The sequence below is a fragment of the Netta rufina genome (assembly GCF_964035555.1).
Source record: "Netta rufina genome assembly, chromosome: W".
Taxonomy (NCBI): domain Eukaryota; kingdom Metazoa; phylum Chordata; class Aves; order Anseriformes; family Anatidae; genus Netta; species Netta rufina.
Window position 1 is genome coordinate 2,414,265 of NC_140139.1, and position 13,788 is coordinate 2,428,052.

General features: G+C 43.9%; 1 protein-coding gene across 1 annotated transcript in view; it reads right to left on the reverse strand.

Moving 5' to 3' along the window:
• LOC311220889 (rapamycin-insensitive companion of mTOR-like) overlaps positions 1-13,788 on the reverse strand; it is a 226,998-nt gene that overhangs the window by 82,462 nt on the left and 130,748 nt on the right. Inside the window, exon 10 of the mRNA XM_084304520.1 lies at positions 12,505-12,572. Coding sequence (XP_084160646.1) covers positions 12,505-12,572 — 68 coding nt within the window. The remainder of the gene's footprint in view (positions 1-12,504; positions 12,573-13,788) is intronic.

Sequence of the window (13,788 nt, forward strand, 5' to 3'; positions counted from 1 at the left end):
CTTTTCCTAGGATAATAGACCCCTGATTTCAACAGGAATAACGGGGACCTGGGGAATCTACCCTAGTACCTCCACTGGTTATAATGAAGCTAGGGGAGGAATGGAAGTGAAATTTCTTATTGATATGGGGCAAAATATTCAGTTCTAAATCAAGCATTAATGCCTTCACAGAATTATGTTAGGGTAAAAGATGTGTCGTGGTTTAACCCGGCCGGCAGCTAAACACCACACAGCCGTTTGCTCCCCCTCCCCCTCCCTCTCTGGGACAGGGGAGAGAAATGGAAAGTGAAGCCCGTGAGTTGAGATAAAGACAGTTGAATAAGACAAAATAATAATAATAATAATAATAATAATAATAATAATAATATGTACAAACAAGTGATGCACAATGCAATTGCTCACCACCCGCTGACCGATGCCCAGCCTAACCCCGAGCAGTCCGGCCCCCTCCCCCCGGCTAGCCACCCCTATATATTGTTTAGCATGACGTCAGATGCTATGGAATACCCCTTTGGCTAGTTTGGGTCACCTGTCCTGGGTCTGTCCCTTGCCAGCTCTTACTGCACCCCCAGCATGCCTGTTGGCAGGACAGAGCAAGAAGCTGAGATGTCCTTGGCTTGGTATAAGCACTGCTCTGCAACTATTAAAACATCAGGGTGTTATCAACACTCTTCTCATCCTAAGCCAAAACATAGCATTCTACCAGCTACTAGGAAGAAAATTAACTCTGTTCTAACTGAAACCAGGACAAGGTGTAACTGAAAAGGCTTATTTTTGTGAACCTTTGAAGTACAAGTTAGGGAAACAATGGGGCATACACAGATTTTTATATATGCCTAACTCCTCATGGGCACTCTTAGGTAGAGATTTATTAGAGCAAGTAGGAGCAGAAATTGTCTTTGAAAAAGGGAAATGGAATTAAGAATAGGAGAAGAACAACTAACAAATGTGTTAAGCTTGGCACTAATACAAACTGACCCTAAAAGTGAAATACCTTTAGAGATCACAGATCAAGTATGTCCAGGAGTTTGGGCTACTGAAACCCCTGAAAGAGCTAAAAATGTGACCTTAATAATTATTAAATTAAAGCCAGGACAGAAACCCGTTAAGGTTAAGTAATATCCTTTGAGGATAGAAGATAGGAAAGGAATTAAAGAGATAATTAATAAATTTTTACAGTATGGATTATTGATTGAATGCGAATCAGAATACAATACACCCATATTGCCAATTAAAAAGGCAGATGAAAAAGCTATAGGCTAGTTCAGGATTTGAGGGCCATAAATAAAATCACTGAGGATATACATCCAGTAGTGGCAAACCCTTATACTTTGCTGACTAAATTAAAGAATAGTCAAGTCTGGTTTACCGTACTGGATTTAAAAGACGCCTTCTTCTGCCTAGGCTTAGCCACAGAAAGCCAAAACCTATTCGCCTTTGAATGGGAAAATCCCGATTCAGGCAGAAAGACGCAGCTTACGTAGACATTACTACCTCAAGGATTCAAGAATAGCCCCACTATTTTTGGAAACCAATTAGCAAGGAAACTCGAAACATGGATGCCTCCGGACACTGAAGGTGCTTTGTTACAATATGTACATGATCTCTTAATAGCTACCGAGACTAAAGGGAGTTGTATTCAATGGACTATAAGTTGTCTTAATTTTCTGGGTTTAAATGGATATCAAGTCTCTTGACAGAAAGTCCAGCTGGCTCAACAAAGTGTGACCTATCTGGGATTTGAAATTTCGGAAGGACAACGAGAACTAGGAACTGAACATAAGGAAGTCATTTGCCGGACTCCAGAACCTCAAATGGTAAAGGAGCTACAAACCTTTTTAGGAATGACAGGTTGGTGTCGCCTTTGGATTTATAATTATGGACTATTGGTAAAGCCTCTATGTGAATTGATAAAGATTAACCAGTCAAAGTTAGTCTGGACTGGAGAAGCACAAAAAGTCTTTAAACAACTTAAACAAGAATTGATGATTTTGAAATATCAAGCAATATTGGTAGAACAGGACAACGTGGAAATTGTGATAACTAATATTGTGAATCTAGCCTCTTTTCTTAGAGATGCTCCAGCGCAACCTGTGATTCACGATTGTTTAGAAACTATAGAGACTGTGTATTCCAGCCGACCAGACCTTAAGGAGGAGCCCATGGAAGATGCGGAAGAAACTTGGTTCACGGATGGGAGCAGTTTTGTTACGCAAAGACAACGTAAAGCTGGATATGCTATAACAACTACTCAGCAGGTAATTGAGTCTAAGCCTTTACCCCCTGGAACATCAGCTCAAAAGGCGGAGATAGTTGCTCTCACGAGAGCATTGGAACTGGCAGCGGGAAAAAGGGTAAATATTTGGACAGATTCTAAATATACATTCGGCGTGGTACATGCTCATGGAGCAATTTGGAAAGAACATGGATTGCTGACCGCTCAGTGAAAACACAAAGTATGCTGAAGAAATTTTAAAATTGTTAGAGGCTGTAAAACAACCAGAAAAGGTAGCTATCATGCATTGTCAGGGACACCAAAAGGGGAACACCGATTTTGAAATTGGAAATCGATTGGCAGAGGCTAAGCAGGCAGCTGAAATAACTGAGGTGAAGGCATTGTCTTTGATACCAGACGGTAAAATCCAAACTATATCCAAATTATACAAAAGAAGACTTAAAATTAATTGAAGATTTGAAAGGTAAAATGAAACCAGATGGATGAGTATATTTAAAAGATAACCACATAGTAATACCCTCTAGTTTGACATGGCCCATAGTTCTTACAGAACACAATAAAACGCATTGGGGAGCTGGCACACTGCATAAGAGCCTGAGTCAGACATTAGTGGGACGATATGATAAAACAATTAACTCAACAATGTAGCATTTGCTTACACAATAACCCCAATACCAAGAATAGAATAAAATTTGGAATAATGGGTAAAGGAAATTATTCGGGGCAACAGTGGCAAATTGATTTTTCAGAACTCCCTAGAAAAGGGGGGTATCATTATTTACTGGTTCTGACTGACACGTTTTCAAGAAGGCCTGAAGCCTTTCCCTGTCGAACAAACAAAGCAAGAGAAGTGGTTAAAGTCTTGTTAAATGAAATAATACCATGCTTTGGGATTCTAGTAGCAATGTCTTCTGATAGAGTTTCACATTTTTGTGCACAAGTGGTAGAACAGATAAGTAAGATTCTAAAGATAGATTGGCAACTGCATACTCCTTATAGACCACAGGCAAGTGGACAGGTAGAAAAAATGAACCATTTAATTAAACAATAAATAGCTAAAATTGGATAAGAAGCTAATTTGTCATGGCCTCAATCCCTCCCTTTAGCATTACTTGGAATTAGAGTTAAACCTAGAATAAAAGGGAATTTGAGTCCCTTCAAAATCTTATATGGAAGGCCATAGCAATTTCTATTTAGTGGAGAGGACCTAACGCAGTTAGGATCAGAATATTTATATGCTTATATAACTGAACTTCAGAAACAATTAAATAAAGTACATAAATTTGTTTTAGGGACCAGGGCTAGAGGGTTGGATCAACCAATCCACCCCTTTAAGCTCGGGAATTATATATATATAAAGACTTTTTCAGGACAACCCCTACAGGAAAAATGGAAGGAAAGTGGATGGGACCATACCAAGTATTACTGACAACACACACCGCCATTAAGATTAAGAAGCAAGCAGCTTGGATCCACAATTCAAGGGTGAAGAAGGCCCTGGCGAGGATATGGACCACCATTCCAATTGGACCAACAAAAGTTTTCCAGAAAAAGTTTACTGTTTTTCCAGATCCTAATGATTGTGGGGTTGTGGTTGTCAGATTTGGGATGGGCAACTTGGGACGAGAACTTACACCTGACCTTAATACAAACTGTATCTCAAGTGATTAATAAGACGAACTGTTGGGTATGCACCCATCTACCAGAGCATGGGAATAAGGGTGTATCATTAATTGGGATTCCCTTGCCTGCAAACTTATCTTGGACTAATTTATGGGAAAACACATCTTGGGGTCGAAAATATTAAGAAGTTTTGGAACTAGAAGTGAGTAGCTTCATGCCGTTAGAATCCTATTATGTATGTGTACAAAGGTGTAACCCGCCTAAGGGTATAGGAAAACAGCATTGTATAAATACGGATACTACTTATGTGGGAAATCAGACATCTTGTAAGTGAACAATTGATATTAGTACGACTAGCGGCTGGGCAAATTCAACCAGCTAGACGGTTCCAGAAGGAAAAGGGTGGTATTGGCTATGCAACGATACAGCCCATAAGGTCTTGCCTGAGAATTGGAAGGGAACTTGCACTCTTGGAGCGGTAGTCCCCAATATGACAGTACATGATGTAGTGCCTCGAGGTTACTTGAGAAATCATATGCGGAGAATCAGACAAAAAATTAACAATCCATTGATAGAGAGACACACCGCTTTTCATAGTTTTGTTCGATGGTTTATCCCATGCTTAGGAGTGAGTGAATTGGAAAAGGCAATAGTTAATATTTCTGCAATTATAGAGAAGTTAGAAAACAAAACTCTGGATGCTATAAAGGCTCAACAAGAAGAGATATCTAGTTTATCACAGGTAGTATTACAAAATCGGATGGCCCTAGACTTGTTACTGGCCGCTCAAGGGGGAGTCTGTACAGTAATAAACACAAGTTGTTGTGTGTATGTAGATCAGAGTGGAAGGATCTCTACCGACCTGGAAGAAATATGGGAGCAGACAAGGGTCCTACATGATATCAGTAAAGATGATCTTTCGTGGAGTTTTAGTGAAATATGGAATAAGTTAACCTCCTGGTTGCCCAATTTTCAATGGTTGAAACAAGTGTTCATTGCTCTAATCGCATTAGTAGTGTTAGTGTACTGGGTCTGGCTGGAATGTTAACTTTCCCGGCAGCAGCCCATTCAGTGCCGTACTCTGTACTTGTAGCTGGAACAGCAGTGTTATCACACCAGTGTTGTGTCTACTGCTGAGCAGCAGTGGCACAGCATTGGGCCTTTCTCTAACCCTCCTAGGGGGTGGGCAAAAAAGTGAGGAGAGAAACATCACTAGGGCAGCTGACCTAAACCAATCAAAGGGATATTCCATACCATGTGGTGTCACACTCAGCAATAAAAGGTGGAAACAGGAAGAAGAGGGGAGGGGTGGGCTCTCGTTGAGAAGACGTCGGTCCTCCTCTCGAACACCGGCTGCGTGCGTTGAGGCCTTGCTTCAAGGACGTGGTCAATCATCGCTCATTTGTGGGAAGTAGAGAGTAATTTCTTTCCTCTGCACTTCCATATCGCTTTCATTTATTTTGTTTGTTTGTTTTCCTCCCTTTTTCCCCTTTCCCTTTTATTTCCCCTTAGTTAAATTGTTTAGTTCATGGTAGTCTTTATTTAATTATTATAATTATTTCCCTTTAATTAAATTATCCTTATCTCAACCCGTGAGTTGTTCTTTGCTTTACTTCTCCCCCTCCTTATCTAAGGGAGGGGGAGTGAGAGAGCGGTTGTGGGGTTTAGCTGCCCAGCACGGTAAAACCACCACAGTCCTTTTTTGGCGCCCAACGTGGGGCTCGAAGGGTTGAGATAACAATAGAATTGATTAAACGCATACAACTAACACACTTGCTTGCTAGTAACCATGTTCCTTGCCCTGTTAATAATAATGGCTTTGTTCATATGTCATGCAATTCGTGTCATATTCTCCTTTCTCCTATATATCCGATCCGACAAAGTGCTACAATCTGTGTTCACTTTTTTTTAATTCGTTGTGCTGCCAAGCACTGACCTTGGTTTTACTCTGGAATTCAGGCTCTGCGCTGTTATCATTTGGGTCCCATGGAAACTATCTTTCAGAGAATATTCAGAACTACACTGCCTTCCTTTTCTCATCTGGACACCAGTTTATTAATAATATCAGGAATGGTACCTTTCCCTTCTTTCACAGTGGGCTAATTACAACAGTTTGGGAGTATTTTGAAGATCCATCTGTAACCCATGTATTGCTATTTCTAATTCTGAATAACAGGTTTCATTTTCTCTCTAAGATTAGTCGATTGTTTAGAAACCTTATTTGGGAATCTGTCCCGAAACAGTCTCGTGGTGAGTGGCACGGTGTGTGGGATGATGTTAGCAGATACCTGTCACGAGTGTCTCCTCCAATAGTTTTGAACTTCACCCCTGAGCAAGTGCTAAATCCTAAAAACTTGGTAGAATGTTTGAGAGTTGTATGTCCTGATCCTGATAATGCCGGAGAACAACAGCTTGCAGCATTGTGCTGGGTCCTGGTTTATTCCTATCAAACACTGTTTAACATCATCCAGCAACTTGAAGAGAGGGAGGAAGTCTCTGAATCTGATGACCAAGTAACACATGCTGTGGCTGACCCAGAGGACCAACCAACTATGGTATCAGTCGCCCCCATAGTCAAGTCAAAACAATGGAAACGGAGGTCAGCTCGTTTAGTAAGGGAAGAAGGCTCTCCTAAGAAGGAGGGAGAAGGGGAATTGGCAGGCACCTCTAAAGCAGAGCCATCACAAAAACAGCAGGAAGACGAGACGGAAATCATAAAGGAATCAGAAATCACTCGATCCTTATCCCTGAGTGAGATGCGAGAAATACGAAAGGATTATGGTCGACGCCCAGGTGAACACATCCTCACTTGGCTGCTCCGATGCTGGGATGCTGGGGCCAGTAGCCTACAATTAGAAGGCAATGAAGCCAAGCAGCTGGGATCCCTCTCTAGAGAAAGGGTAATCGACAAAGTAATCGGGAGAGGAGCACAGGCCCTCAGCCTCTGGAGACGACTCCTGGCAGCTATCAAAGAAAGATATCCCCATAAGGAAGATATTGTATATCACATAGGCAAGTGGACCACTGTGGATAAAGGTCTCCAACATCTGCGGGAATTAGCTGTGCGGGAGATGATTTATAGTGATTTGGACAATGCCCAGACACCTCAAGACCCCGATGAAGTCCAGTGCACAACATCCATGTGGCGTAAATTTGTGCGGAGTGCACCAGCAGCACATGCCAGTACCCTGGCAGCAATTCACTGGGATGAGGGGATGGGACCAACAATGTATGATGTCTCCTGCCAACTTCAAAAATATGAAGACAATCTCTCTGCTCCACTACAGTCCTGTGTCTCAGCTGTGGAGAAATTGTCTAAAGGACTTGACAAGCTTGTGGAGAAAGTATATTCCCCCTCATCTAGACAGAGTGATACTTCAGCCACTAAGAATCAGCATTCGCCTGCTCAAGAGAGAGAGTACCCAAGACGTACACCACGTGGCACCTTGTGGTTTTATCTGCGTGACCATGGGGAAGATATGAGGAAATGGGATGGTGTACCTACTTCAACCCTAGCTGCTCGGGTACGTGAACTGAAAGGAAATACAGCAGCAAGAAGAGGGGCTCCTAAGAGAAATGCTGCTCCAGTTTCTATTGGGCAGTACCCCAGAGGCAATAGAAGAGCTGATGTTATTCTTGACCACGATGAAGGGACCTCTACCTCTCATTTGCCAGAATTTGTGCATTTGCAAGAATTAAGTGGCAGACGCTCCAGCCAGGACTAGAGGGGCCCTGCCTCTGGCCAGGTAGAGGAGAGGGATAACTGGATTTATTGGACTGTGTGGATCCGATGGCCTGGAACATCAGAACCACAGGAATACAAAGCTTTAGTGGACACTGGCGCACAATGTACCATAATGCCATCAGGCTACCAAGGGACAGAACTCACTTGTATCTCTGGAGTGACAGGGGGATCCCAACAACTATCTGTACTGGAAGCTGAAGTGAGTCTAACTGGGAATGAGTGGCAAAAGCATCCCATTGTGACTGGCCCAGAGGCTCCGTGCATCCTTGGCATAGACTATCTCAAGAGAGGGTACTTCAAGGATCCAAAAGGATACCGGTGGGCTTTTGGCATAGCTGCTTTGAGCACAGAGAAGATTAGGCAGCTGTCTACCCTGCCTGGCCTTTCAGAAGACCCTTCTGTTGTAGGATTGCTGAAGGTTGAAGCACAACAGGTACCAATTGCTACCACAACGGTGCACCGACGGCAATATCGCACCAACCGAGACTCCCTGATTCCCATCCATGAGTTGGTTCACCGACTGGAGAGTCAGGGAGTAATCAGCAAGACTCGCTCACCCTTTAATAGTCCTATATGGCCAGTACGAAAGTCTAATGGCGAGTGGAGGCTAACAGTGGACTATCGAGGCCTGAATGAAGTCACGCCACCACTGAGTGCTGCAGTGCCAGACATGCTAGAGCTTCAGTACGAACTAGAGTCAAAGGCAGCCAAGTGGTATGCCACAATTGATATTGCTAATGCATTTTTCTCCATCCCTTTAGCAGCAGCATGCAGGCCGCAGTTTGCTTTCACTTGGAGGGGCATCCAATACACCTGGAATCGGCTGCCCCAGGGGTGGAAACACAGCCCTACCATTTGCCATGGACTGATCCAGTCTGCACTGGAGCAAGGGGGAGCTCCTGAGCATCTTCAGTACATTGACGACATCCTCGTGTGGGGCAACACAGCAGAAGAAGTTTTTGAGAAAGGGAAGAAAATAATCCAAATTCTCCTGAAAGCTGGTTTTGCCATTAAAAAGAGCAAGGTCAAGGGGCCTACACAGGAAATCCAGTTCTTGGGGGTAAAATGGCAGGATGGACGTCGCCATATTCCAATGGATGTGATCAATAAAATAACAGCAATGTCTCCGCCAACTAGCAAAAAGGAAACGCAAGCTTTCCTAGGCCTCGTGGGATTCTGGAGAATGCATGTGCCAGGCTATAGTCAGCTTGTGAGTCCTCTATATCGAGTGACTCGAAAGAGAAACTATTTTGAGTGGGGCCCTGAGCAACAACAGGCATTTGAACAAATCAAACAAGAAATAGCTCGTGCAGTAGCCCTTGGGCCTGTCCGTACTGGACCAGCTGTGCAAAATATACTGTACACTGCAGCTGGGGAGCATGGGCTCACCTGGAGCCTTTGGCAGAAAACCCCAGAAGAAACTCGAGGTCGACCTCTGGGCTTCTGGAGTCGGGGCTATCGAGGATCAGAAGCCAATTACACCCCAACTGAAAAGGAAATACTCACAGCATATGAGGGTGTTCGAGCTGCTTCAGAAGTTGTGGGTACAGAGGCACAGCTCCTCTTGGCACCGCGGCTACCTGTGTTACATTGGATGTTCAAAGAGAAAATTCCCACTACACACCATGCAACTGATGCTACATGGAGTAAGTGGATAGCGTTAATTACACAGCGGGCTCGAATGGGAAAACCCAATCGCCCAGGAATCCTGGAAGAGATTATGGACTGGCCGGAAGGCAGAGATTTCGGAGTGCCAACAGAAGAGGTAACCCGTGCTGAAGAGGCACCACCATACAATGAGTTGCCAGAAGAAAGAAAGCAGTATGCGTTGTTTACTGACGGATCCTGCCGTGTGATAGGGAGCCATCGGAAATGGAAAGCTGCTGTGTGGAATCCCATACGACGAGTTGTGGAAGCCATGGAAGGGGAAGGTGAGTCGAGTCAGTATGCAGAAGTAAAAGCCATACAACTAGCCCTAGATATCGCCGAAAGAGAAAATTGGCCAGTATTGTATCTTTATACTGACTCATGGATGGTGGCAAATGCTCTGTGGGGGTGGCTGCAGCAATGGAAAGAGAGCAACTGGCAGCGCAGAGGTAAGCCTATCTGGGCTGCTACCCTGTGGCAAGATATTGCTGCCCGGGTAGAAAACCTGGATGTTAAAGTACGTCATGTAGATGCCCACATGCCCAAGAGTCGCACTACTGAAGAACATAAGAACAACAAAGAAGTGGATCGAGCTTCGAAAATTGAAGTGGCTCAAGTGGACCTAGACTGGGAACGTAAGGGTGAGCTGTTTGTAGCTCGATGGGCCCATGAAACATCAGGACATCTGGGGAGAGATGCCACTTACAGATGGGCTCGTGATCGAGGGGTGGACTTGACCATTGAGGCCATCACACAGGTTACCCATGAGTGTGAGACCTGTGCTACAATCAAGAAAGCCATGAAGGTAAAATCTCCCTGGAACAGGGGGAGATGGTTAGGGTTTCAATATGGTGAGGCCTGGCAAATTGACTATATCGGACCACTCCCAAAAACTCGCCAAGGCAAACGGTACATACTCACCATGGTAGAAGCAACTACTGGGTGGCTGGAAACATACCCTGTAAACCATGCCACAGCCCGAAACACTATCTTGGGCCTGGAAAGACAAGTATTGTGGCGTCATGGTACACCAGAGAGAATTGAGTCTGACAATGGGAGTCATTTCCGAAACAATCTTGTTACCTCCTGGGCAAAGAGGCATGGTATTGAGTGGGTGTACCACATCCCTTACCACCCACAAGCCTCTGGGAAGGTTGAGAGGTACAATGGACTGTTAAAGACTATGTTACGAGCATTAGGTGCTGGGACGTGGAAACAATGGGACACAAATCTACCAGAAGCCACTTGGCTAGTTAACAATAGGGGGTCTGACAGCCGTGCTGGTCCTGCCGAAACAAAACCCCTACACACTGTGAAAGGAGCTAAGGTTCCCGTAGTGCATATAGGAAGGTGGATGGGGAAGGCAGTGTGGGTTGCTCCTGCCTCGGGAAAAGGCAAACCCACTCGTGGGATTGTCTTCGCCCAAGGACCAGGGTATACCTGGTGGGTCATGCAAAAGAATGGGGATATCAAGTGTGTGCCTCAAGGAGATTTGACATTGAGAGAAAACTAATCTATAATCTAAGTTATATGTTGTAGGAAGATGCTGTAGGATCAACGACAGGTCAACTTTGCAAGGAGCCGGACAGTGCAACAAGGACTTGAGCTAAGCTGGTGCTGGTGTCCAGACATCCAACTCCGCCTGCCTTGAGTGGCCACTTTGGCAGATGAAGACCTAATCATCAACAGTTCTTATGAACATTTTCCAAGAAAGACCTATGGAATGAAAAGATACATCTGCCTATTAATCCTGTCCTGTTAAATCCTTGTCCTGTTAAAGGACAAGGGATAATGATGAGAATGCTTGTATGCTAAAGTATGGGGATCTGAGTGTGACACAAATGTTATGGAATAAGGGGTGGAGGTTGTACTGGGTCTGGCTGGAATGTTAACTTTCCCGGCAGCAGCCCATTCAGTGCCGTACTCTGTACTTGTAGCTGGAACAGCAGTGTTATCACACCAGTGTTGTGTCTACTGCTGAGCAGCAGTGGCACAGCATTGGGCCTTTCTCTAACCCTCCTAGGGGGTGGGCAAAAAAGTGAGGAGAGAAACATCACTAGGGCAGCTGACCTAAACCAATCAAAGGGATATTCCATACCATGTGGTGTCACACTCAGCAATAAAAGGTGGAAACAGGAAGAAGAGGGGAGGGGTGGGCTCTCGTTGAGAAGACGTCGGTCCTCCTCTCGAACACCGGCTGCGTGCGTTGAGGCCTTGCTTCAAGGACGTGGTCAATCATCGCTCATTTGTGGGAAGTAGAGAGTAATTTCTTTCCTCTGCACTTCCATATCGCTTTCATTTATTTTGTTTGTTTGTTTTCCTCCCTTTTTCCCCTTTCCCTTTTATTTCCCCTTAGTTAAATTGTTTAGTTCATGGTAGTCTTTATTTAATTATTATAATTATTTCCCTTTAATTAAATTATCCTTATCTCAACCCGTGAGTTGTTCTTTGCTTTACTTCTCCCCCTCCTTATCTAAGGGAGGGGGAGTGAGAGAGCGGTTGTGGGGTTTAGCTGCCCAGCACGGTAAAACCACCACAGTTAGGAATATTTGTGTGCATGTTGTTTAGATGCCTGCTTTGTTGTGTTACTGTAAATAATGAAAGTATCTGATGCAAAAGAATTTGCATGGGAAAAGAAAAGGGGGGATTGATTAAGGAGGTATTGGGGAGGCATTGGGGAGGCAAGGACAATCCCCAGACATGGACTGTATATCTCGAAACAAGACACTGAAACTCATGATAAGGAAGCGGCAGACGGACAGAGAAACAAACGTAAGGACTATAAATCTCAAAACTGGACATTGGAATTCATTATAAAGATACAACAAACGGAAGAATTGGCAACAACCAGCTCTCGCAATTAAGAAACCTGCCAATTCAGCAGATTCCTGACCAAAGGTGAAAAGTACACTGTGAGGAAGACTCGGGGTCTTCCTCCCAAAGACCCCTGCCCACGTCCCAAAGACCCCTGCCCACAATTCTTGGGAGGCTCTACGCAGGCGCAAGGTGCCAAAAGGCTAATTAGCATGAGAAGCGAGGGAAGGCGGGGATAGGTAATGCATATGTATAGGTGCTTGTAGAATATTGATAGATTGATTGTATAAATTCAAGACTGCTTTCCGTTTTAGGTATGCACGATAGGTGGAGAGATCCCCCGTGCATCCAGCGCTGCAATAAAGAATATACCACTTAAAGGAATTACGGCTTCGATCTTTGAATCACAACTTAAAACAAACTAACAAAGAAATCTTACCTGCCCATGATCGAAATGCTGCCACTATTCCCATTTTACTAGCTAAGAACCGTGCTTCTCTGTCCTCTCTGTCATATAACAACAAATGTCACAATACACAGTTAATTACTATAAAACAGTGTTATTAACATAGCAAGTAATAAGTAGTTAACTGAGATTTTGGATGGAGAACAAAATCAAGACTAAGAAAAATCTTTTATGTAAGTATATATTTGTATGTATATATTATTTAAGCAATATGTACACACATGCAAAGATTAGGATTTTTAAGCATTGTTACTTTTAATTTTCCAATAGAGTTTCTATGGCAGAAGGATCACAAACTAAATATCTGTATTTGGTCTATCAGATTAATCACTTTGATGCCCCCACTGAAAGCAAGACTACAGCAGGGGCCTAAGGAATTGGACACTGATTCAGTTACCCAGACCTAAGCATCTACTGCCATTTGATGGTTTAAAAAACAAAACCTACCAAACAACAACAAAAAATGACAAAAACATACACACACATTGTGTAAGTCAAGTTGGAAGTTACCTCAGGAGGTCTGTAATCTAAACTATTGCACAAAGAAGGAGTCAGCTATGAGACCAGACCAGGTTATACTCAGGGCTTCATCCAGTCAAGTCTCAAAAACTTTCAAGGATGAAGGCTACAGGACTTCTCTGGGACAGCCTTTTCCAACTTGACTAGCCTCACAGAAATTTGTTTTTCCTTATATCAGGTTGGAACTTCTCGTTTCGATTTCTCTCTGCTGTTTCTTTTCCTCACACCATGCACCACCATGAAGGGTCTGACTACATCTTCTTGATAACCTCTTCATAGGTATTAGAAAGGATGTTCCCTAAGCTTCCCCTCACAGGATGTGCTCCAGCTCCCTGACCATCTTGAGCTGGGAGGCTCAAAACTGGATGCAGTGGTTTGCGTGAATTTTAACAAATACAAAATAGAAGAGAATAATCACATCCTTCAACCTGCTGGCTATGTATAGCTCAACATACTGTCAACTTTAGCCACCTGGGCACACTGTCTTACCAGAACTTCTCCCTGCCTAGTCAGGCCCACAGCCCACTTCATTGTGTTGTGCTTCCTCCCAGGCACAGAACTCTGCATCTGCCCTTGCTGAATTTCATCAGGTTCCTTTTGGCCCACTCTTCCAGACTAAAGTCTCTCTGGATGTCATTGATGTCCTTAACTCTATCAGCTGTTCTCCCCAGTTTATCATCTGTAAACTTCATGAGAGTGCAGTCCATCCCCTCCTCCAGGTTACCGATGAAGGTGGTT